General features: G+C 42.9%; 1 protein-coding gene and 1 long non-coding RNA gene across 3 annotated transcripts; one reads left to right on the top strand and one right to left on the bottom strand.

The window, feature by feature from the left end:
* Window positions 1-523: 523 nt before the first annotated feature.
* On the top strand, window positions 524-23,262 carry usp36 (ubiquitin specific peptidase 36). Of its 2 annotated transcripts, none has more exons than XM_037476390.2 (20): window positions 524-660; window positions 3,757-4,022; window positions 4,150-4,371; window positions 4,662-4,772; window positions 6,003-6,105; window positions 6,294-6,361; window positions 7,052-7,122; window positions 7,250-7,332; window positions 7,420-7,531; window positions 7,632-7,772; window positions 7,944-8,044; window positions 8,128-8,266; window positions 8,364-8,729; window positions 8,920-9,144; window positions 9,601-9,725; window positions 9,830-10,525; window positions 10,672-10,895; window positions 11,147-11,332; window positions 22,150-22,265; window positions 22,385-23,262. In XM_037476390.2, exons 2-20 carry the CDS (start codon window positions 3,770-3,772, stop codon window positions 22,514-22,516), a joined length of 3,474 nt encoding a protein of 1,157 aa, XP_037332287.2. In that variant the 5' UTR covers window positions 524-660; window positions 3,757-3,769; the 3' UTR covers window positions 22,517-23,262. The 2 variants fall into 2 exon arrangements, with proteins under 2 accessions (XP_037332287.2, XP_037332286.2); XM_037476389.2 differs by having other exon boundaries at window positions 8,349-8,729.
* Window positions 11,547-16,646, bottom strand: LOC134132911 (uncharacterized). The gene is made up of 4 exons (XR_009957111.1): window positions 15,441-16,646; window positions 15,134-15,185; window positions 13,457-13,516; window positions 11,547-12,193 (listed from the first exon to the last, which is right to left on the bottom strand). It is a non-coding gene; the product is annotated as an uncharacterized LOC134132911 (long non-coding RNA).
* Window positions 23,263-24,875: the final 1,613 nt, after the last annotated feature.

Raw genomic sequence — 24,875 nt, 5'->3', positions numbered from 1 at the left:
ACGTAATCATTGCGATTTCACGATTATGAAATTAGTTGCAGTTAATTGCAGCAAATTGTCCCGCGTTCGTTTAAATGTGTTCAGGGATCAAATTCATGTTCTCACAGATGCTGCTGTAAGTGGACTCCAACATCATTATTTTCAACGATTAAGTTGGGTTGGCTATATGCTGAATAGCCAACTTAAAATGTCAAGGATATTTGCAAGCATAATCAATTACTCCTTTTTGGTGAAATCACTAGCAATACCGCAATTAAACCGATGGAAGCCATTCTCAAGGGATGTTGAGGGAGTTGAGCGGATGCTTAAGCATCGAGATGTAAGACTAACATAACTGCAGGATACAATTGATGATTTATTGGTGCTCTTTGTTATAACATTAAAAGCTGTTGCCATAAACTCCACCCCAATCATGTATCCCAGTGATAAAAAGCGCCGACTTTTGGCTTTCTCCCGTCAGCGCTGCGCCACTCTAAGCTCTGATTGGCTGATCCTTTCAGCTAAGGCGTGATCTTCTCTGCGATTGGCCTTTCATCCCCGTCAGTCATGGTTGTCCCCGCCCTCTGATAATGCAGCATGGGCGAAAATACCAGACCCAAGAGCTACAGCTGAGGAAGCGGACTCCTGTACTGTCAACATTTTTACGCAATTGAGCGAAAGGTGAGCGAAAAAACGCCTTTGTAGTCTAGCCAATATCTTATCTTAGCATATATTTACAAGATGATGTGGTCAAACACACAGGAAGTGCTTGCAGAGGATGTGTTAGCCACCCGGACGCCGAGATGCTAACCCACATTGCAACCTAGAGGCTGTCGCCACGTTAAGTTAGCTCAATGGCTAATTTGCTGCTGCTACTGTCCAGCGTAAAAATACCGTAAACGACAGAACGAGCGGCATCGTCATCACTCCGTACCAACGATATCGATTTAAGACAGAGGGACACGTGTGCATCGAAGTAATGTCAATGTTTTGTCTCCAAACGTGAGACCTTCCAAGTTGATATTACCGTTAGCTGTGGTCGGTGTTAGCAACCTAGCATCTAAGCTACGTTGAGTGGCCCTAGGAGTTGACTCGGGCTGGTGTACGGAGGCTGTTCCGGCTGTTGGAGTCGACGACACATTGCGACCCAGGAGAACTGTACGTCGGGAACTTGTGTAACGTTAGTTGTCTAACGAAGCAACTACAATGCAGGTTTTTTTAGAAGTGACAGCAATAGCTGTGCTGCCTTCAGGTGCTTCGTATAAAATCAATCTTTTGCCTTTTTAGTAATCGACTTGGTTGTTGCTCTATGAAATTAGCCCTAGCTTTTTAACGTGCTGTGGTTCATCTAAGCATCGCTTGTCCAGAAACTCTGTCTATTTAGTTTAATAGCATATGAAAAACTATTACAATGGTTCTAAACAGAAGAGTCATAAATCCGTAGTTTTGGCATTTATGAAAATCGTTTTCGGTTGAATCGGGTAACCGGCTAATAATCTCGTCCCTATTTTTTGTCTTCCCACGTGGTCATTTTATGTCTACATGGTGTCTCCAGTAGAGACATTGATCTGATGCATTTTTAAAATGTATTTTTTGCTAAATTGTTAATGCTGATCTCCCACTTCGGTCCCACAATTGCGACAACCCCATTCCGTTGATGCTAATCAGGGTGTCTTTTTTAATTAAGTAGTCCATATATTTGGACGCAGTCAGACATTTACTCCACTTTGATTTTTCAACAATTTGTATTAATTGGTCCCTAACATGTGATATTATTATTATTACCTGTACTTCGTCAGAACCTGAGGACGATTTGATTTTCTTGCTGATTTTTGACCTACAGATCGGATGTGTTTTTAAGTCAAAGAAGACATTGACAACTCCACAAATGTAAATAAACACGTCAGTGTGAGGAATATTTCCAGAATACGAGGAGATGAAAGGAGCAGAATAGCCCTATAGCTTTTTAAGAACCAGCGCCAATAGAGGACATGCCAATGATACATATGGTCATGTTCATCTTGAGAGGTCATTACGTATGCAACACACAGCATTTGCTGGAAATGGTTTATCTCGAGATAATTTCTGTACCTGAATGCAACACTCGTGAAAGGACCATATTCCATAGAATTGCGATGATTTGAAGTCCTTTTTAAAAATGGTTCACATCTGGAGGGGGGAGGGGGGGGGCATGGTGGAGTAGAATGGTGCGCTGGGATCCGCAAGGTTAGTTGTGAGAACCAGCTGCTCCATGTGCCATGTCGAAGTGTCTCTGAGCAAGACACCCAACCCCTAAATTGCTCCCCAGACAAAATGTAATGCAATGTAAGTCGCTTTGGATAAAAGCGCCAGCTAAATGTAATAATCTGTAGGTGACATCTTTTGGGGATTTCAAATTTGCAAATGTCGGACCAGCCCTCTTAAAATCTAAACAAGGTATCCTATGTATAGACCAATACGTGGATAGTAGCACTTATAGCTTCAAGAAATATTCCTTTAATGGCTATCACTACTGATTAATGACTCTTATCACATCAAAAAATAAAAATCTCCCTTTTATGACTTATGAGTTTCCTATTAGTTACTATATATTTATGCAGTAAGGTGAATACACACTTGTGCTTTGCTCAATGTAATCATATTGCTGCCCGGGCTTTCAGTTGCATCCGCGCAGCTATCAGTGGGCTCCGGCATTTTTAGTTTTCTATCGAGATCAGCAGCACATGAAGGTCAGTGTGCCCTTGTGCATACAATGCATGTCGAGCCCTCCTTCCCTCTCCGTGACGTCACTGCCCACTCTGACGAGCACGGCTCTCACAGTGCTCTGCGCCTTTGGCGTTTTAGTGTCGTACTGCTTTAACGTCTTCGCAATGTAACGCTCCTACAAGGAACCGTGGCTGGTTCGGTGTGTTTTGGGGGCATCTCGACTGCATCCTAATCACACAAAGGCAATGGGACATTGAATGATTTATTCACTCACCCCACGGTCAGGGCTAAGCGAGATTTGCCAGGCTGCGGCCTTTTTTTTGTAGAAAGTGACCTGTCCAGAAGTCCATCAGTGGGCTGATTGGCAGATGGCTGTTATCTACAGTGAAATGCTCCTGGTCCAATCCGCTGCTCTGGATTTAAAGGGACGCCTGAACGTCTCTCATACCACTGGTAACGTGATGGTGACTGCTTTTGACGACTCCTAGCTTTACTGAAGGGACATGCCTATTGGGGCCAAACCTTTTTAAATACATACAAAAAAAATCAATCCAAATAACTGATTAGAATCATCTGTGCTGGCATTGAACAGGAATTGTTTATGGCTCATGTGCTCTAATGTTTGTCCTCTAATCTCATCTACTACCCTCGCTGCCGCTACGGTACATTACCTAAGCCTGCTGTCTTTCATAACTGTGGGGACAGCTGCCAAGACCCAGTTGGCACCTCGGATGCACACAGTCCTTATGATGACGTGGCCCCACAAGAGATATATGTGGCCTTGAAAGGCCGTTATTAAGCCCTTAAGTGATTTTCTACGAGATACCTTTTTTTTAAACTTAGAATTTATCAACAGTAGGTTAAAATTTTGTTTTATTCAACTCCGATGAGAATTAGCACTGCCATGGTGACAGAGGTTAGTTACTACTCACCATGTAATCGGATAAGGCAGTAACGATACAGTTATGAGATTAAATGAGATTGGTCCTTTTGGGGGAAATTAGTGTTTGGCGCAGTGAAGTGACTGCTGACCAGTTATGACACAGACTCTCAATCCAACTTTCTCTGCAGTGATGTTTCAACGATGCCGATTGTGGATAAACTCAAAGAGGCATTAAAACCTGGACGAAAGGAGACGGGCGATGAGGGGGACCTCAACAAACTTTTGGCTTCTTCTGCCAAGAAGGTCCTCCTGCAGAAGATAGAGTTTGAGCCAGCCAGCAAGGGTTTCTCCTATCAACTGGACACCCTGAAGAACAAGTATGTGATCCTCAACCCCAGGAATGAGGGCGCTATGGGGCAGAGGGCCACCGAGCCTGCCCAAATAAAGAGGCACGGTAAGCACATTTTAGATCTGGACCCTTTTCCACAGTCACCTTCTATCCTCTGCTGCCATGCATCGTGAAAGCATCCGGTCCTGCCGGTTGAATCGCTTGAAAATTAAAAGCACTGGTGGTCCCTCAGTTTCAGAGAACACGGTCGGGGGCCAGAGTGACGGGATCCCTGCGCCGCAGAAGATGCTCTTCCCGGGCAGCAAGCTCGCCCTCAAATGGGAGGGTGTGTACAGGGTGGGAGCCGGTCTCCACAACCTAGGGAACACCTGCTTCCTCAACTCCACGGTGCAGTGTCTCACCTACACCCCGCCGCTCGCCAACTACTTGCTGTCAAAGGAGCACAGCCGCGCCTGTGAGTGTTTGCTGTTAGCGCTCGGAGGGGTTCTACTCTCATTAGTCTGTTTTGTTGTTGACACGACGCGAACCCACGTGGTTTTAAAATGACTCAAAACCTGCATGTCAGTGTCGAAGTGGATTGTGACCCAAAGCTGCTGAAGTTGGCTGTTTTTTTTTTTGTTGCAAAATATAAACCTTCAGGGGTTTAAGATATCTATTATTTTATAAAAAATACATGAATTGCACAATTGCAGTTTCCGTGCGATGGTTTGTAAAATGATATTCTCGTCCTTGTCTGTGTTTAAGGTCACCAGTCGGGCTTCTGCATGATCTGTATCATGCAGAACCACATCATCCAAGCCTTCGCCAACACGGCCAACGCCATCAAGCCTGTCTCCTTCATCCGAGACCTGAAAAGTAAGACCACTTACTGTGTGATTTAATTTTTTTTTTTTTCTTTTGCCTGAGCGGTCGGTGCCCGTAAGTTTCGATGCGGGTTTGGCGTGATGCTGCCAGAGGCGCGGGGCGCAGCGTCCCGTGTGACAGCAGCCAGTCACTGCAGTGCGAAACGGGCTGCGTCTGAGCCCCGTGTGGAGAGTAGTGATGAGGTGTGAGGTGCACCTTGACACGCCGAGGTGCCGTAGTTTCACAGGAGCCAGCCTGCCCCCACGCCCCTCCCCCACCCACTACCTCCCTGCTTCGTCCTTATGTGCTGCTGCAATCATGTCTCCACCTCCTGCGCCTCTTTTTTTATTCTTTCCCCCTCCCCCCTTCACCCCTCCCCAATGCCCTCTGTGTCTCCTTGTGACTGCGGGCTGAGAGAAGCAGCTTTAGCACAAAACTGTACATTCTGTACTTTTCCCATAATTCTAACCAAGAATGAGAGATGCTCTGTGTGTTTAAGAAAAGATTTTTTTTTTAGTATTTCTCTTTACATTTGTCAAAGCCAGTCGCTCATCCCTCCCCTGACGTAAGTGCATGTTATGAAAATGGAAAACCCCTCCCCCACCCTCCCTAGAATAAACTGTTCAATGTCGTCAAAAGTGGTTACGGCAACTGCTGGCTCCCTCATTTCTGAGAAGGGCCCGAGCAGGTCATCACAGCAAGGTGTGTTACTCCTCTCTGCCAGTAACGTGTGACTCACTGTCGTTGATGTGCAGGGATACGATGCTGGGAATGAGGCTGTGGGGATGACCTCATTATCCATATTCCTGTTAAGAATTAACAGCGGAGACAATGGCTTAGAGCCTCAGTTTCTCTAATGTATAGAATAATCCAAGCCACAATATATTGGCTACTCTAAATGCTTTTAGAAATACAGGCTGGCCTCTTTGCCTTATTGACGAGCAGCGTACATTAGCTACGCAATATGCACATGCTTTTGCTTTTTTAATTTTCACAACCATGAAATTGGGCCCATTTAGCTTTAATAGTGTTTTTCCATTATTTCATTGTTTACGGTCTCAATCCCCGGTGATGCGGTGAAGGCTTTCTGGGCTTTCCATGTCAATTATTTATGCAATGACTTCCGTAATAAGGGTAGCTACACATACAGAAATTGTATCTGTTATAACTTAAATGTGTTAATGCCGGTGAAACGTTTATTTAGCACAAAGCTAACATTACACACTCTTTTGTCTCCCATAGAAATAGCCAGACATTTTCGCTTTGGAAGCCAAGAGGACGCCCATGAGTTTTTGCGCTACACCATCGATGCCATGCAGAAAGCCTGTCTCAATGGCTACCCTAAGTAAGGCTTTACTATTGTTCTTTAGTAGTGTTGAAACTATCAGCATATATATATATTTTTTTTTTCTTTTTAAACTGGCTGGTTTTGCCGGGGGCCACGTGTAGAAGGAAGCCCTTCAGCGAGCAGTTATTTCTTTCTTTTTCCTAAATGTTATTTTGATTTTCTTTTCTTTTTATTCCTGTCTTTAGGCTTGACCGGCAGACCCAGGCCACCACATTGGTTCACCAGATCTTTGGCGGCTACCTCAGGTCAAGAGGTATTGACGCATTCTCCCAGAATGAAGGGGAGAAAACCTCCAGAGCTATGCACTTTTTTGTGAATTTTCATATTTGTGGCCTATGGTATTGCATATTGATCAGTTCAATCAGACCAGACCAAAGTTGGTGTTAACAAAATATACACGACTAAAACGACCTGCTGAAGTTCCATAGTGCATTCACACATGCAGATCCAAAAGTAGCAGGCTGTCTCTGTTACGTTATGCTAAGAATTTATTCCAAAGATGCCTTAACTGCTACCAAACCCACCAAAACAATGTCTCTATCACATAACGCGACAAGACATCCATAGACATTTCAGCTCATTGATACTCGACAGATTTCACTTGGTGCTTAGAGATCTTAGGTTTAATGCAGAGTTTTATCAGATGCTTTTCCATATAAGGCATAACTTTGAAAAGTGTTCTTGTATTGTCTTCTGTTTGCAGGCATTTCGATGAGTATGTTGTAATGGTCAAATCTGCGAATAGAGGGTGTTGCCCCTTAATGTTTGATGGGAGAGTAAGCGGCATTTGCTTTGAGGTTCTTGGCAGTCTTGTGTTTACAGGAGGGGAAGCCGAGGCGGGTGAAACATTCCTGTAAATGATGATCACCCCGTGACATTAACATTGTATTTCTTCAGAATTAGCCCCAAGAGAATCACATTTGTTTTTAATTGTGTCTTTCAGTGAAGTGCTCTATTTGTAAAAGTGTGTCAGACACATATGACCCTTACCTGGACATCGCTTTGGAGATTCGAGTATGTTACTCAAGATCTCAATCTAACTTTTAAATACCAATGGAATTATTATATAATAAACAAATATACATTTTTTTTTTATCCCTTCCTCTGCAACACCATGTATCCCTCTGTTTCTGTCTGTCAGCAAGCTGCGAATATTGTGCGAGCCCTGGAACTGTTTGTTAAGCCAGACATGCTAAGTGGAGAGAATGCCTACATGTGTGCAAAGTAAGTGTAGTTCATCGATTCTGACAGCATCGTAGAATAAACGCATGTTTAACATGATTCATATTTGACCTCCTCGTTTCTCGACAGGTGCAAAAAGAAAGTCCCGGCGACCAAGCGCTTCACAGTCCATCGAACGTCTAACGTGCTGACTCTTTCCCTGAAGAGGTTTGCCAACTTCAGCGGGGGAAAAATAACAAAGGTTCACAAGTGATTCTCACATTATCGACAGTTTGAAAAGAGCTGTCTGATTCTTCAGTGTTTTCATGTTCGTGCCGGTCTTTTCTTCTTTTTTTTTTCAGGATGTCGGCTACCCAGAATTTCTGAACATCCGCCCCTACATGTCCCAGAGCTCAGGCGATCCGGTCATGTACGGCCTCTACGCCGTTCTGGTGCACTCCGGCTACAGTTGTCACGCTGGCCACTACTACTGCTATGTGAAGGTAAGACGAGCTGATGTAAACACCTTGAGGTTAGAAAGGTCAGCTCTTTGGTAGTGTGATCTGGTTTTGAACTTTTTATAGGTTGAGTGTAAATCAATAAAGATTTATTTATTACACTTCACATCTTGCTCCATTTTAAAAGCGTTTTATCTCTTTGGTGTTTCTTCTTAGGCAAGCAACGGACAATGGTACCAAATGAATGATTCAATGGTGCACTGCAGTAACATCAAAGTGGTCTTGAACCAGCAGGCTTACGTGCTTTTCTATCTGAGGTAAGATGCCTGCACGAGATCAAACGCGGCGTTGTATGGATCCGTAATTAGATAAAGCAGAGTCTATGTCTGTGTTGTTAAAGGATCCCCGAAAGCAAGAAGAACGCAGATGGACAGACCACCAAGCAAGGCATGTTGCATTCTGGGAAGAACAGCTTGTCCTCTGAACAGATAAGGAGGGCCAACCTGAACGGGCCCCTCTCCTCCCCGCAGGTCACAAAGGTAATACTCCAGTCAACCTTCCCCTCGCTGTCTGTGCTAATTGTGTACCAGGTATCTGCTGAAGGGCAACTTCTGTTTACAGTTCTCCTCTTTTCAGAAACTGGAGCCCGCGCAGCTGCGTAAGATCCAGTCCATGGATGGCGGCTTGGGCCTCCCCTTCGCCAGGAACGGTGTGAGCTCTCAGCCACAGCCCAGACTTTCCAACTGGGCGTCATCCTCCAACGGCCCACCGAAGCTGCCTGGTGGGCCCCAGGTTATTGAGGAGCCTTTCAAAAAGCTGAAGAAGCCGTCTGCCCAGAGCCAGGGGCAGCCCCGCGGCATCGCCGCGCCCCCTACCAACAACGGGGTCAGCAGGGCGGAGGGAGATAAAAAGCAAAGTGGCGGCGAGGGAAGGGGCATGTCGGCGTCTACCTCATACAAGTCTTTGTCTGACTCTTCTTCTGCCGACACCAGCGACTCAAAGGTAAGAATTTGCAGGCCCAGGACGCATTTCTAATCATCTGATGTAAAACTTTGTAACCTGAAAACATTTCATAGAGAACTCAAAGTGCTCATAAAATGGGCTCGGATATTGCATTTAGGAAGTTGTGCAACAGCTGATCGGGGAAAGCTGCCCAGAAGCATAACCTGGTTGCCTTTTTGTTTCGTGCCAGGACTCCGTGCGAGCCAGAAGTGCGCCGGTCGGAGAGACTCCCTCCACCCCGCGGAAAGGCTCCAACGGCCCGGCGTCTCCGGCCAAAAGCGTGGAGCGCGCTCAGAGCGCGGAGGAGCAGAAGACGGCGAAAATAAAACCCCCGGCTCTCAACAACATCACGTCCGAAGCCACCAGCGCCATGTCTCCGCCGCCGGCCAAGAAACTGGCCCTGTCAGCCAAGAAGGTGAACTTCATACCCATCCACAGCAGCAGCAGCAGCAGCAGCAGCACCTCCTCCTGTCTTAGTGAAAGCTCATGCGTTGGTTTCCTGTTGCCTCACTCTACACTGCTATGCCAAATTTGACCCTTGATTTCAATTAGTAGTTTAATTAAGGCAAGTAAACTCCTTTTCTCATAGATTTCCTCCTCTATGCAATGTGTAATTCCTCCGGTGTTTCCTGTCTAATCAACCACATGGTAGCACTCGTTTAGTTTGTCGTCGTCTTCTTTCAGTTTGTTCTTTTTTTCTAACCATTTCTAATTCTTCTCTGCCATACCCTTTCCTTGTTTCCTCCCTCCATCTTTTCCTGCCATTCCTTTTTTTTTTTTTTTTTAAATCATTTGATTCTGTTATTTTTGTCACATTCATGGCTATTTTTTTTTTAGACCACCAAGTTTTTATTTATGTCGATAACTGCAGGCTCGCAGCCAGAGACCGAGCAGCATTGATGCTCTGCCCTCTTCGCCACGCCAGCTGTCCAGTGACCCCACTCATCACAATCAACGCAACCCCTTCACCTTTGCCTCACCTACTCACCCTCACAGGTATGAACATTGCATAGGAAGTGCCCAAGAAATGCAGGTCTGTCTTCCTTCAGTGCAACTCGGCCCAGGGTAAATCCAGATGTTTTCTTTTGTCATCTTCTCAGAGCTGGTCCATTCCATTCACCTAAAGTCCAGTCATTGCCTTTTGCCCACTCAAGTGGATCCCTCGAACAGCAGAGCCCTCAGAAACAGTCCCTGCCCTCCTCACCTCAAAAACAACACGCCAGCCTTTCTATTAAAACCAACGGGCATCACGGCGCCAGTCCCAAGAGCCCCAAGTCTTCCAGCAGCCTCAGCCACGTGGTCCAAGAAGCAGACCTCAGCAGCGCTCAAACGCTCAACGAAAAGAAGAAGAAGAGGAAGAAGAAAAAGAAGCGGCGCCATTCTGAGGTGGAGGCCGACCCAGAGCCAGTGGCTTCCCCAGCTCCAGAGATCCAGAGCCACCCCCTGGAATCAGCCAACGGGAACCGGCGCAGGAAGAAAAAGAAACGGCGAAGGACGGAGCTCGAAGACGGAGGGACAGTTGAGGAGCGGGAGTGTGTCCCGTCCCATCTGGACACCTCAAACCAGGAAGAAGATTGGTGTCAGGGTGGCATATGGAGTCTAACGTCTCATCCAAATACAGAACAGTCCGAGCCAAAACCTCAGTCGGCTTCCACACCCCCGACGCAGCCTGAGTCGAATCAGGAAGAACAGGGGGGGGAATCTTTCAAATTGAAGAAGAAGAAGAAAAAGAAAAAGCAGATGCAGCAGGTGGAGGTTCTGCAGGGGACAACTTCTGCATGCTCTGCGCCAGAAAGGTGGGTTTAACTGATGGATTATTTTTTTATTTTTTTGGTCAAATGTGCTGCTGGAATTTTGTGCTCCTATTTTGGACCATGAGATATAACTTTGTCTAACAGCCAGTTGACTTCTACTCTAACAAAGCAGCGTTTTTTCCCATCAGCACTCCTGAGGAGAAGGTCGCGCCTGTTCCGAATGATGCGGGAGATTTGCAAACATTGAAAAAGGGGAAGAAGAAGAAGAAAAAGAGGCGGCTAAAAGAAGAGGTCAGACTGTGGGAGGAGAGCAGGCGATGCTCTGACGGGCAGAGTGAGGAGCCGGACGCCATGGAGCCCCCCTCCAAAAAGAACCCCACGGAAAACGGAGTAATAAGGAAACCAAGCCTAGGTATGCGAGCACGCTCACACCGTACCGGCAACAACATACACATGCAGCCGCACAGTGTAAACTGCAGTGACAAATAGGGAATCTTGTTTCCATGCCAACACAGAAGACCCAATGGCCGTTGATTAGAGCCATCTGTCAATAACCGCTGCACCACGATGGCCGTTTTCCTAGAGAACATCTATTGGCATTAAAGAATTCCAGATTTCATCACTTTAAGAAAAAAAGTTTCCCCCCCATTGTTTTCCCTTCAGCTAAAGTGGTAGTCTGGGACAGCCGCGTCAAGGACGGCTACAAGCGCAGCCGGGTGCCAGCGGCCGATGGGAGTGAAACGGGAGACGCCCCGACTGGAGCTGCTGTGGGCTGGGACGGGAAGAAGACTAGTGGGGTGGTGGAGGAGCTGCTCAGAAACTCCTCTGACAAAGCCTACGGAGCCAACGGTAAGGGACACACACACACACACACACACACACACACACACACACACACACACACACAGACGGGTTCTTCTATGCCGGTGGGGACTTATGCACAGAGGTGAAGCGTGGGGACCTCATTTTTTTTAACAGAATAATGGCATACTTTCAATCAAATCATTTTCCTTAATTTTTTTCAAACCCCAATATCACCATAAATCTCAAAATTTCACAAATTTATAGAGTTGAATATTTTTCTGGTTTCTCTATTCCGGTGGGGACCGTCCAATTATGTCATAATACAAAATCACACCAGGGGGCAGTGTTCAAAATGTGTCTCAAACAAGGTAAGGTACTCAATAAAGGGTACTTTTTAGAAACTCTAAGGCACTTAATACATATTTTGTCAATTCATGCTGAATATATACACCATTGAATGTTATAATTGTATAATGACTCATTATCATTGTATAATGACTCATTATCTATGTATATTAAACCCCACTCTATAATATTGTTTGATATATTGCATCTTTATTTTTTTTAAACTATGCAGTTTAAAGCATCATCATCAACTTTCAAATATTATATAAAGTTAACAATTACAGAACAGGGAGCAATAAGACTACTGTAAACAATGTCTGTAAACGTGCTGGCAGTCCACCAGGAATTTAATCTTCCATCTGATGAAAATGCGGCTTACCTTTTTTTTAATTCTTTTAAATTCAGTTTTTAATATATATTTTGACAACTCATCCCTTGATCGGCCAGTGACGATGTTGTGATGCATTTCTGACCACTGACCACCATTGATGTAGTCCATTAAGGTCCTTTCAACAGCTTCGATTTCCTCTTTGGTCCACTTCTTCTTTGTTTGTGGTGACCCTGAATAAAATGAGACAAAAATGTAATGCTGTTAAACAGCAACTACTGAGGCTATAATGACAATAGGTCTTGACTGTACCACTACACACAGTATGACAACCTATAGTTGCAGTAAAGTGAAGTATTTGTAGTAAAGATTCCAGTAAGACAAGAAATAGAACTAGCATATATATTCTCAAAAATGATGTTCTAATATTCGCTTGAAGTTGCTAGTTACAAACATTGAATGCTCCGAGCGAGCTGTGCTGTGTTAACATGGAACATTTCCTTGGCATGAAATGGCAAATGATCAAACTAGGGCCCTTTTTACTCGTACGTGATTCAACTAAGTCAATCATCAGGGACTCGGTTCCCCAAAGGTGGATCCGCGCTCAAACTGTCCCGTTAGTTTGAACCAAATGTCAGACATCAGGATAATCGCATGTGCGCGTCATACGTAAGAAAGCGAAAGGCCAAAACAAGGATTTTTTAACAGTACAACAACAAATAAACTTAAAAGAGGTGCGTCTTTTTTCTCCGCTCACGAGCAGGAGATGATGATGAACGCATACGAGGAGATAATGTGTATTTCAATCATTTCTGTTGGATGAATTGAACATAATGTACATCTTTTACGTTGTTCATTCTATACGTCATCGCAGGATGTTTATCCCGGGGGAGAAGCCTCCTCCATCTCTAAAGGTGTCTTTTTTTCAGATTTTTCATTGTTTGTGGGGTTTTTCCTGTGCCGATGTGAGGCTTTCTGGAAAGAGGATGCCACACGTGTCGACTGTCAAGCCCTCTGAGGCATATTTGTGATACTGTGCTATACAAAATTAAATGCACCATGTACTTATGGCAAAAACTGACACCGCCCCCCTGCGAGGTGTACAAGCCCAACAAAGTATCGCACAGCAGTTAACGTTAAGTGCAGGATTTTTGATGTGTTGCTATGGTGATATATCCAAACCTGCTTCGAAGAACCGCAAAGCCTGATCTACGTCATCTCATCCTGAAAATTATCCAGCTAACCACGTACGAGGAACAGGGCCCAGTGCATGAAGCTGTTGTAACTTCTAGTCTATTTTATTAATGCAATATGAAGTCAGTACAGTAGCGTGCAACCCGCAAAGCAGACAATCGTGCCGCTGCTGTATTATTCATTTTCACATTTGAATATCTGTTTTTAACAACTATTCGTATATATTTTTTAATATAGAATATTTGTTGACAGCTCTAATAGATATGTTAGGTGAAAACCTGGAAAAACTTGGAAGAGATTACCTTTTTTGTGTGAGATTCACCAGACCTCTCCAGCCAGCAGCATCTTTTCATCGGAACTACCTTAAAACAAGCAAAATTTAGAATAAGAGACTTTAAATGTATTCATTAATGCAATGAAATAGTTTTGGCGCCCACAGAATGAACACACCTGATATTTTTTTTAAACTCAATTAGGGAATGTGATTGTAAATAAATGTACAGGCAAGGTAAAATGCATGCAAATTAGTCACTTGTCACTGAACTGTGTGTTTTCTTTAAAAGATAAATATTGTATTACTATTTTAGAAATTTCTATAATCCTCACATTTACTTAAACTATTACATTTGGCTTCATGTGGCAGCAGTGAATATCTTTTTCACCAACCAGCTGTCTGTAAACAAAAGGCATCTCTTATACCTCATATTTTAATTTAATACAATTCAATCGATGAGTTACATTTACCCATAGTACACCGTAGGCACCATTCCTAATGCCTCTGGGCCAGGTCCTCATTGTAAATGATAATTGATTCTTAACTAATTTTACCTGATTAAATAAAAAGTCAAATTACACACATCTTTGGACATTGGGGATAGCCTTTAACTCGTCATATTTTAAAATGTATTTATGATTCTTGTCCTGCAGTACTTTCTTTCATCTTTTTTTTCATGCTAAATACCAACGTTTGGCAAAATAACCATAGCAACACAAGCTCGCCACTGCTCTGGAAAAAAGGAAGCTGTCTTCCTCATTAATGAAAGAGCGATATTATTTAGATTTACATTTTACAGGGAGAGTTCTCCGAAATCAAAGATCTGTTATGAGATCACTTCCTGTACGAGCGCTATCGATGCTGCCGACAAGCAATCATTAATCTACAGGAAGACCTTCGAGATCCGCAAATGGTGGACACATCACGCCGCAGCCGAGCATTGACGGTCTCACACTGTTGCTCATACTGTACATTGTTTAACAGTTTTGCGATGCAGAGAACACAAGGAAAGCCGCTATGATATATCCGTATTATAATAAGTGATAATTTACAGTTGCTGTTCACATTGACCCAAGCGTTACATATCACTGCGCACGGGAGGGGGAGGGCCGATACGGCCGACTGTTCAGTGACAGCGCGGTTGTTACTCGGCGGGCTGAGCACACTCCCGCGGCAGGCCGCGCCGGACGGGCAGTCGGGCGCCACGACAGGCCAGATTTGGACCGCAAGTTTAACATATGTGAATTGGGCACTCATGGGCCACATAAACTGACGTTGCAGGCCTCGAGTTGGACACGTGTGCTCGAGACTCATGAAATGAGATACACAACGTTTGGTGGCTACAACTATTTAGTGCTGAAAGGCAGCTATTTACTTACCATTTATAATTTCGCTGGCAACCGCGTTATAAAGGCAATAAGGTACTTGAGGCCGTACTTTCTTAGTGTTTCGTACCTTATTGCTTAAATATTAAGTACCTAACTCGTCTAATACTGCTTGATCTGCTATAAACCCAGTGAATATTGTATTTAATAGAATCTAAATTGGTGGGAAACACTATGGTAAAATTGAAGTCAAATATATTTTATAAACTACCTGTAAAAATTAATTACTCTAGCATTGTATTCATTGTGACATTTTTTTTCTATGTGCACAGTCAAGCAGGTTAACAGCCATTTAAGAACCTTAAGATGACATAGCCTACCTGGTTAGTATGTTCACGGTCAAAGGCTCCTTCATTTCTCCGACATCAGCATCTGCAAATATGTAAGCGGATGGAAATGTTATTATGGTGTATGATGAACAAATAACTTCAAAATGAGACATTAAAAAAGAATGTATGTATTTTGCATTTGAAATCCCCATATACTTGTTATATGACCTAAACCTTAACATCATGATCAATTTGGGATTAAAAAAAAGATCTATAGAACCCTAGTTTAGTGTAATATTCCTTTGACTTTCTACAAACACCAATGTACAATCATCTCCTTGTGTCTCCCCTCTCTCACCTGTGCACTTCGAGCTGTCACTACTGGATGGCAAACATGCTCCATCCTCCTAAAAGCACAAGGGACACATTCAGCCAAAGCTATACATCCAACTCATTACAGTACTCTTTTTTTTTTTTTTTAATGAAATGAATTAAGTTTATCTGTTATGGAATGCATTATAGTAACAACATCTACTTCTGTTCTTAACGACAAACATTATATTATCTATCTCAATACCTATGACAATCTGAATTAAAATGCCTATTTATACATGGGTAGATATTACAATCACTCTTTGGGCAAATGGAAAACTGCTTATTAAGTGTTATAGGCCCAAAAGCCACCGTAAGGATACTTAAAATGGTTAAAGGGAAATTAGTTATAATCCAGGTCTTAACGCAGATTAAGTATTACACTCCCTTTGTTGAGCATAATATTCACATTATGTGTGAAAAGATATTGATAAAACATGAATATATTTATAAAGTATATAATAAATAACTAATTAGCTGTCCAGCATTCTATTTCACAACGCGTGCACATGCTGCTGCTTGCACATGCTTGCTTATTGTTAGCTAACATTAGCTGTCCATTTAAGTTGAGTTTAACACATTGCAACAGCTCATTTTATATGGCAGTATATATGAAAATAGTATCAAAGTAAACTTAACAGCACTATTTGTGGTGCTAGTTGCACATGCTTGCTTATTGTTAGCTAACATTAGCTTCCCATCTAAGTTGAGTTTAGCACATTGCAACAGCTCATTTTATATGGCAGTACATATATTAATAGTATCAAAGTAAACGTAAAAAGCACTGTTTTACATTAGAAGCTAGTCCAATAATTAAAAACTCACCATTTCTATCCAGCTTCTGCAGCCAGCACCGTCACGTTGTCTGCTGCTCGGCAGTCTGAGGGAAATGGACGGTAGCAGGTGCTTGGTGGGGGCGTGGCCAGACCGAGGACCCCACGTGGATGGTAACAGTTCGGTTTTGTGTAAAGAAACGAAACTTAAGGTTCTTAACACAAAACCTGACATTGACTGTCCCCACCGTACCCTCGCCCATCCCCCCACTCCTTCAGTCACCATTAGCTTGAGGGAGCATTGGGGCTCAGCCTGTTCTGCTGGGCCTTGTTAATAACGTAGAAGGGTAATAGTAATTACTAAAACCGAAGGATTACATAAAATACCTGGTGAAGTTGAGACGATATTACTCAACTAGAATTAAGTATACATTTTGAAATGTATTTTATTTAATTTCTAATAAAACTGGAAGCATTTTTGAACAATTAAAAATGTAGACAAACATTGATATTTTAAGAATAAAAACTACAACTACTACATTTACAAGCCCTTGTATTCAGAACAAGTATTTATATGTGCAGACATAAATTATGAATTTAGAATGGGAAATAGCATTTAAAAGTGTAGTACTCACACAAGAATACACAAAACGTTCTTTTAGGCGCTAATGATCATATTTCCGGTTTAAGAATAAAGAGTGGGGAGGGGCTGACAATTTTTACAGTCTTCTATGTAGTCTTTAATCAAGGTTTTACGGTAACTCACGCACTGTTCATACCGGCATTATGCCGTAAAAACTGACGTTGCTCTTCGGCAGGCTGCAGCATTTATTTTTACAAGTCATGTAGCGCCCAGCGGTCGGAGCTGCCCTAACTGAAGTGAGTTGTGTACAAGGTACACAGAACTGTGAAGCGCCAGAATCACTGATTGGAGAAGTCAAAGAAAGGGATAGAGCCACCATCCAGGTGCGACTGGGCTCGTGGCAGCAGGTAGATGATGGCGTCATCCACTCCCACATAAGGCAATGCAAATTGCAGAGGGCCCGGTGATGATTTTATCTGGGCTTGAAGGTGGGTCAAGAGCAGCCTCTCCAGCACCTTCATCACATGGGATGTGAGGGCAACTAGTCAGTGGTCATTGAGGCCACGGTGTCTCCTACAGCATCGGGACTGCCTGCTGCTTTAGGTTCAGAATAAGGAGATGTTGGTGGGCTTTAGACAGCTGGATGGCGCAGGTCTTCAGCACCCTGGGGCTGATACCATCAGGAGGCCTTATGTTGCTTCACAAGAGGTTTCAGTATGTACTCTAACTGCCTCACCACATACACCCTTGACCCAATCCCATTTACTCTTCTTCAGACTGAATTTCTTCTCACCATCCCCATCTCTGGTTTCAGGGTGTATTCCAAAAGCTTTCTAGACTGCCAAAGTCAGCCCCCTTTGATGTTGACAACTTCAACCAATTGTCTTCGTATCTGCGCCTATCAGACCCCAACTCAACTGAGACAGCCTGTCTCATATCGAAAGATTTGTCTTACTTATTGCAGTGTTATCTATATACTTTTGTCAAATAGTTTATATCGTTGGCAAGTTATCCATATATATGGGCTTTGGGGGAGGACAACCAAACACCAAATATTCTAGCACCGTTGATTCAATGTAGACATTAATTACACTTTATCGTGCTGCATAATATGTCATGCCATAGCAGGGTAGGAAATTCACATAATATTTAGGCCCCATTCAAGGGCGTAACCATGTATATTGGGGGGGTTAGATTGGTATTTTCTCAATATTTCCTAAAGAATGCATTGTTACGCACTTGCCCCCACTAACTGAAAAGCAGGGTTGTTTTATCAAAAAATTGGCGGCATTTTTTCATTAAACTAGTGAAATAACATAATACCTTTGTTAAAACGATTAAATATACTTATTTGGACTACATTTGGATGTATATGTAATTGCCATAAAATGGCAGTAATGAGACTATTAGGCAGTAGTTTACAAATCTAAAGGGTTTTTCTTAAGATTCTTTGAATCAAAACAGAAAACATTAATCAGACTCATTCAATTTTCTTTTTATTTCTTTTATCGTTTCTCGTGTTAAGAGATGTCAAACAGCTTGACTATTTTGCAGAACGCTGTCTTCTAGATCAGATTCACAGCAACCAAAGTTGGCTCTCGTTTATTGAGATGATTACGCCATGCTTCTGTAAAAACAAAACTAATTTAAACCTTGAAACCCTCAATCAACTACAGTCTCAACTAATTGTGTTTTATCCAAATACACGATTGGCTGTTAACCACAAGATGTCAGTAACCTTTGAGGAGAGTAGGGATTGGTATCGGGGGGTTTTTCAGTGCTAAACCGGTGCATTTAAAATTATTTCTGATTAAGCAAAAGAGCATATTGTTTATCCACCATGTGATAGAATTTATTATTATTTCTATGTTTAGTTAACGCTATGCTGTGTAAAATAAAGACGAAAAGAATCAAACGATCTGCCGTCATTTGCGTGAAGAAATGGAGTCACGTGTCTGCAGCTCAATGTGGCTTAATGGCGAACAGCACCGAAGGAACGTCGTTACACCCTCTGTTTAATACTTCAGTGGGGGGCTGTCCGACGGGAGGGGTGCGGTAGTTGCGGACTCACGCTCTGTGTCCGCTGGAGAGCGCAGCTCTCCTGTGTATGCGCACGTGTCTGTGTGTGCGCGCAATAGTGTGCCTGCATCTGTCTGGGCGATAGTGCCGCGTGCTGAAAGAGGGAGGGAAATACTGACTTAAATAAATAGAATAGAAGGGTGATGGCTAGCTTGCCACACGGTAGGCTATCGTTTGCTGCTGAGAGGACGGTGTCATCAGAGTGTGTAAATACATTTTTTCAATCGGCTCAGGAACCGAAACTAAGCACCGAAATCTGCGTTGCATTTCAGTACGGTAGGTACCGCGTAGGAACCGGTGCTATATTAGTACCGGTTCTCGGTACCCAACCCTATAGGAGAGTGGAAACATTTCTCACTGACAGCAGTCTGTGAACCGTTAACTAAGGGTAGCTAGCAAGCCTCATTAGTTGGAATGCATTGATGCATACATAAAAATGGAACTTGCTTTTCACGACCACACCTGGGACATAACCTTATGTGGAGGCAGGACGGTTAGATATTTCAAACATGGGAGAGCGATAAGTGATAGCTAGCTAAACTGCTAACGAGGCTACTCCTCGTCTGCTGGAGACTTAAACCGGGGTCGAGACGTTGTTCCTTCGGTGTTGTTATTGAGCTGCAGACACGTGAGTTTATTTTCTTACGTGAATGACAGAAGATCATTTTATTCTTTTCGTTTGGTCTTTATTTTACGCAACAAAGCGTCAACTTAATATACTATTAATAACCTTTTTCGCGGACCGCAAGAAGGTCCGTCAGTTAATAAGCACGTTGAAAGTTGCGGGCGGACCGGCCGGGTTTAGGGGCGGAGGGGTTCTGCTGGTGGGCGAAACCGCGCACTGAGGAGTGAATAATTGTAATCGTGATGGGGGCTGTAGTATTTGTGAGTGTCCACTGACATTTAATTGTCCAAGTAAAACACGTAGTACTAATATTAGTCATTGGCGCTGTATCCGTCCATCTTTATTATTTCACAAAACCGCGCACCTCTGTGACATCATCAACACATGATGGTTAACTTAACCGGAAGTATCCAGGGGCGTTTTATTTGTTTGAGCATGTGTCCCTATGTTTTAGCATTGCCTCTCTGAACATCACCATGTTTACATCATCCGAACGGCAGGTTCACATGATCTGAATTATTATTGTCTATTGTAATGGACTGACATGTTCTGTGAGCGAGATTACACATTAAGACTTTGTACTTGATGGAATTATTTCCCCTTACACCTACACAATCAGTATTTTTACTTAAGTTAAAAGCTTGAGTTGATACTTCAACAGAAGTATCTATACTTCTACTTGAGTAATGAATGTGAAAACTTTTGAAACCTCTGGTTATCACCCACTATGTTGCTCGGTTGCCTGGTGACGAAAGGACACGTATTTCTTGTTGTTTTTGCTCCACTTGATAAAGTCAGCAGAAGAATTCCCCAGTAGACAACGACATTGGTTGTTGCTAAATTTGAGGGCCTTTTTCTTTTGGACCTGAGATGGTGACGGAGACTGGATTTGCTCTCTGCGAACTCACAGGTCTGATCAAGAAGTGCTCCTTTTTTCTTTTTAAGAACGTTTGATCCTTCCCGCACACGGAACAACAGTCAAGGCGAGACTCAAAAACATTCAATGGCATTTTTGGCCCCTTTCGTAGTGATATTTGGGGCAAAATGATATTTCTTATGGGCAATTTTTCCCTTTGCCCTCATGTAATTCCGATGCAAAATAGCTCACACTGCAGGCCTTGGTTGATTCCAGGCTAAGGCATCCTACAGTAAAATATGTTTTATATTGATACTATAGCCTAAAAATAACACAGGAAAGCACTTGGGTAAATATACAAGAACACCACCCTAACCATTTTTGATGTTTTAGTTGCATTATTGGGGTGTTATAGATTTTAAATAGTTTACATATATAACAATCAAATCATGACTGTGCTGTGTCGTAGCCTATGTCACAATGTTCATTCTCATGCTCCTCCAAAAGTGTAGCAAACTGTCTGTGATTCAATGGTTGTGCCCTGATGAAGTTAAATATTTTAGTGACAACATCAATGACATGGTTAATTTTTGACTTGCAACACAGGCTGATGTATTATGTCACAACCTGGCTCTTTGGGCCATGACAAGATTGGAGTTGTACTGCTTTAAAGAGTTTTAACATCTTCTTTATTTAACATAAGCCAACGAAAAAAAGGTACACGACCACACCACCGGACGTCTGCTGGAGAGAGAAGAGAGAATGAACACTGGGTCTTTTAATCTCAGGGAACCGGGCCCAGGTGCCTTCAATCACCAAACCCAGCCCACAAAATCCCACTGGAAAGCTGCTGCCTCCACAGCAGGGGTCACCACATTTATAAAATGCAAAAATATTGACAGGACTTGGACAGGCCTCTGTTGTGACACCTGCAAATTGGTCCCATTTCAGACCCAGCATGTTTGTGCATGCATCTACCTCTGTGAATAAATCGCTCCCTGTCGTTATCACTTTCATTGAGCGCAGTGCTGCCAGCTCCTCAGTGAGCTCTCGTCCAAAGCCAAGGAGAAGAATAAAAGCACTGCAGCTTTAGTCCATGCATGAGGTAAAATTAGACAAAAATATTTACTTTGTAATTTCCAATCAACCTCTCACGGGCCGGTCACGGACAGCCAAAGGGCCGGATGTGGCCCGCGAGCCATACAATTGAATAATTTGATCAATATCAGCATTAATATTATGTATGTATGAATTTTTTGGTTTATTTGTATACTTTTTATGAAATAAAGCATTTTATTTGTGGTCTGTTTTACCACCATCAAACAGACAGCATTGAAAGTGTATGTTGCGAAAATATCACTTTTGAACCGATAGGGGGCGGTAGTGAGTGGAAAAACAGCGACGCACACTTCAAGAACAGCCAACCTCATGGGGACTGCAGTACCCGTGTGCATCCACTAGGGGCGCATTCAGAAACACACTCACACAGTTTTGTCATGAAATTGATGTTCCAGGGGACCTCAGAAAAAATCATTGGGGGTGTATCTAGACACCATTTTGGAGCTTGTGGGAGGGGTTTGCCCGTGGGGACCTCATTTTAGGTCCCCACGGGGACACAAGTCCCCACCGGTCTGTGTGCAATCAGGTATAGGTCCCCACCGGCATAGAAGAACAAGAACACACACACACACACACACACACACACACACACACACACACAGTCTTTAACAATTTGTAGCAAAAAGATGTTTCATAGTAGTTGTTTTTTGTCTTATCTAGTCCTCAGTTGGGACGGAGAGGTCTCTGCTATCAGTAGAGACGCGGCTGACGATGTCCGGCACGCCAGGTGTGACACCGTGATCGATGAGTGGGATGAAGACTTTGATAGGGGAAAGGTGAGAGTACAAAAAAGATGAGAATAATCTATTGAATCAAGTTGTTTGGGTCTGTTGGACCATATTGCCCGCTGTCACTGCCGCTCAACCTCGACATCTGCTTTTGTTCAAATGAACAGGTAAAGAAAATGAAAAACTATAAGAAAGAGAAGTGGAGAAATAACAGCAGCATCTTCCAGAAGATCCAGGACAGGCGAAGCAAGTGGTCTGTGACACCTGGAGGAAAGCGGGGTTTTGGAGTCCGTCGATGAGGAGCTGTTGAGGTTGTGCTGATCGTAAATCGACAACAATACTGTATACCAAATGTCCTTTTTTTATTTTTAATTCCTGAATAAGATGTGAGTTCAAAAGCACCATACTGACAGTCAGACGGACCCTTTTATCTCCTTCTGGCTTTTTAATTCAAATACCAGTTGGCTCCAGCTTCTCTGCATGCGATATTTAACTGAAACCCTGACACCTCCATGCCAAATACATATTTATGTTGGCATCCTTTTGAGCGGTTGTCATTGCCCAAACGATCTCGAGCTATGACCTTATGTGCAGTTTACCTTATATGAGATGCAGAAAGTATACCTGCTATGCTTTGACTGTCATATATCGACAACTGTACACATTTTCAAAGCAGATATAGCCTCATTATATATTTGACATTGAAAAAAGCTTTTTAACCGTAAACCTAAAATGATTCTTCTCTCAAATTCAAAGACCTGTAATCGTTAGAACATGTTAATTTTTAATTCCTGGTTTTCCTATTTTATCCTTATCCGCTGTCTTTTTATTTTGCTGCAGTCTGTTTCACGAGGCTCGTTTTTATCTTGCCTTTATGTTGGTGAAATTATGCTTAAAATTGCCATTCTTTCTAATCAATCTCAATTGGTTTAAAAATAGCTATGGTGAATTTTGTTTTCTTTTAGTTTTGCCCCTTTTTTTTGTAGCTTAAGTTCATGTCGGACTTCATGTGGATACTTTTTTTTTTTTTTAAACCACAAAGGAATGCTGCGCTGCATTGTTTGTCCATGTGGTTACGTCGATGAGCACATTGGGCGTTACACGTTTCCCTCTGTTTTTCCCGGACGTTATTGTTTTTCGGTTGTTGGGAGGAACAGTAGCGCTTCTTCTCTACTGTGCAGCTATGATGAAGCTCACCTCAACAGTTCAGACGCTCTCGTGTTGAGACTTCGCCGCCCTACGGAAATAGGAGGGTCACATTTTATACTTCTGGAGCTGTTTGGATTGGGAGTGCCACATGCCCAATCATTTCTTCACCCCTTGTATCGTATATATATCTCTATGCAATTTTCTGATGCTCATGCTGGTCACCTCGAAACTGGACTCAGGAACCCAGACATCCTGTATCCCATCTTCATTAAAGATCAAACCTTCCGGGTTCATGTTAGATTAGTCCCTCCCCCACGGACTGACATTTTGCATCTTGTACATCCTGTAGAAACTGTTTTATACTAAAGTATTTCAGGTGAGGACACCATGAGATCGTCTTGCACAGATGCGTAGAGGAACTAATGTTATGACAAACTGCTTGTCCAGCGTAGAAGCCTGTACAGTCCATCTTGTGCTACCAGTCTCCCTGCAGCGCTGTGCGATGTTGCCTTGGATTGGCTATAAAAAGATGTAGGATTTAGTGTTATGAATATATAATTTAAAGAAGAAAAGATTCTTTAATATGCTACTAATACCCGAATCAGCTGGTGGATGTTATCTTGACAATTAATCTGCAAATGTGTTCGATCATTTGTTTGTAAGCGTGTTCTGTTGTCATGCAAGAGGTTCCCTGTGTCACTGTAGAGACTCTGAGTGTCTCTTTTAGGACGTGTCTCCATAGGACGCGTTTGTGGGCTGTCACATCACCATAGGGAGGGACTCTCGAACTGACATAGAGGAACATTTATCTTTGTGAATGGACAGTTCACATGTTTGCATTGATGGCTCTAAATTTTGCACCACCTTTTTCTGACCAGGCAGGAGACCTTTCATAATGAAAGGGGCTCTTACCACACTATAGTTGACTATGAAGGTGCAATAAAGTTGTGACTTTTGTGAGCTGATTCTGTATTATCTTTCCTCGACTGTTTTTGTTCTTGTCGTCTCATGTGGTTATGATCGCTCATTTCTAAACCAAATGTGGTTCATACGTGTATTTCTTTAGACAACTGACACGTAAGTCTTCTTCATAATGGCTGTTTCTTTCCCCATTCGGAAGAAGAGGCTTAACACATATGCTGCCATCACTTTTCAGCCAGAGGCTGAGATACTCAAAGCTTTAGTCAATTTTTTTGAGTGAATAATATAAATTCACCAGTCTCCAAATGAATGATGCAGATGCTCCATAACTAGTTTGTTGGCAACATCAAGCGTAATGAGATGAAATGTGTTTGCCGTTGCCTCCCCCAAGTGGTCAGCAAAAATAACTCTAGCCGGAGCAATTCTTCTAGGTATTTTGCTATAATTTCAACTGCACTGGGCAAAAAAATTGTTTTAGTTTTTATATTTGTCCACACAAAGATATGATGCCTAAAACTGGCACGGTTTTATTGTTACAAGTACATGTGTATACAAGTCACATGAGCCATGTCTTTTGATGAGAGAATA

Source organism: Pungitius pungitius, chromosome 12, assembly GCF_949316345.1.
Source record: "Pungitius pungitius chromosome 12, fPunPun2.1, whole genome shotgun sequence".
NCBI lineage: Eukaryota > Metazoa > Chordata > Actinopteri > Perciformes > Gasterosteidae > Pungitius > Pungitius pungitius.
Note: the sequence above shows the minus strand (reverse complement) of the source record. Positions and strands in the feature narration are given on the sequence as shown.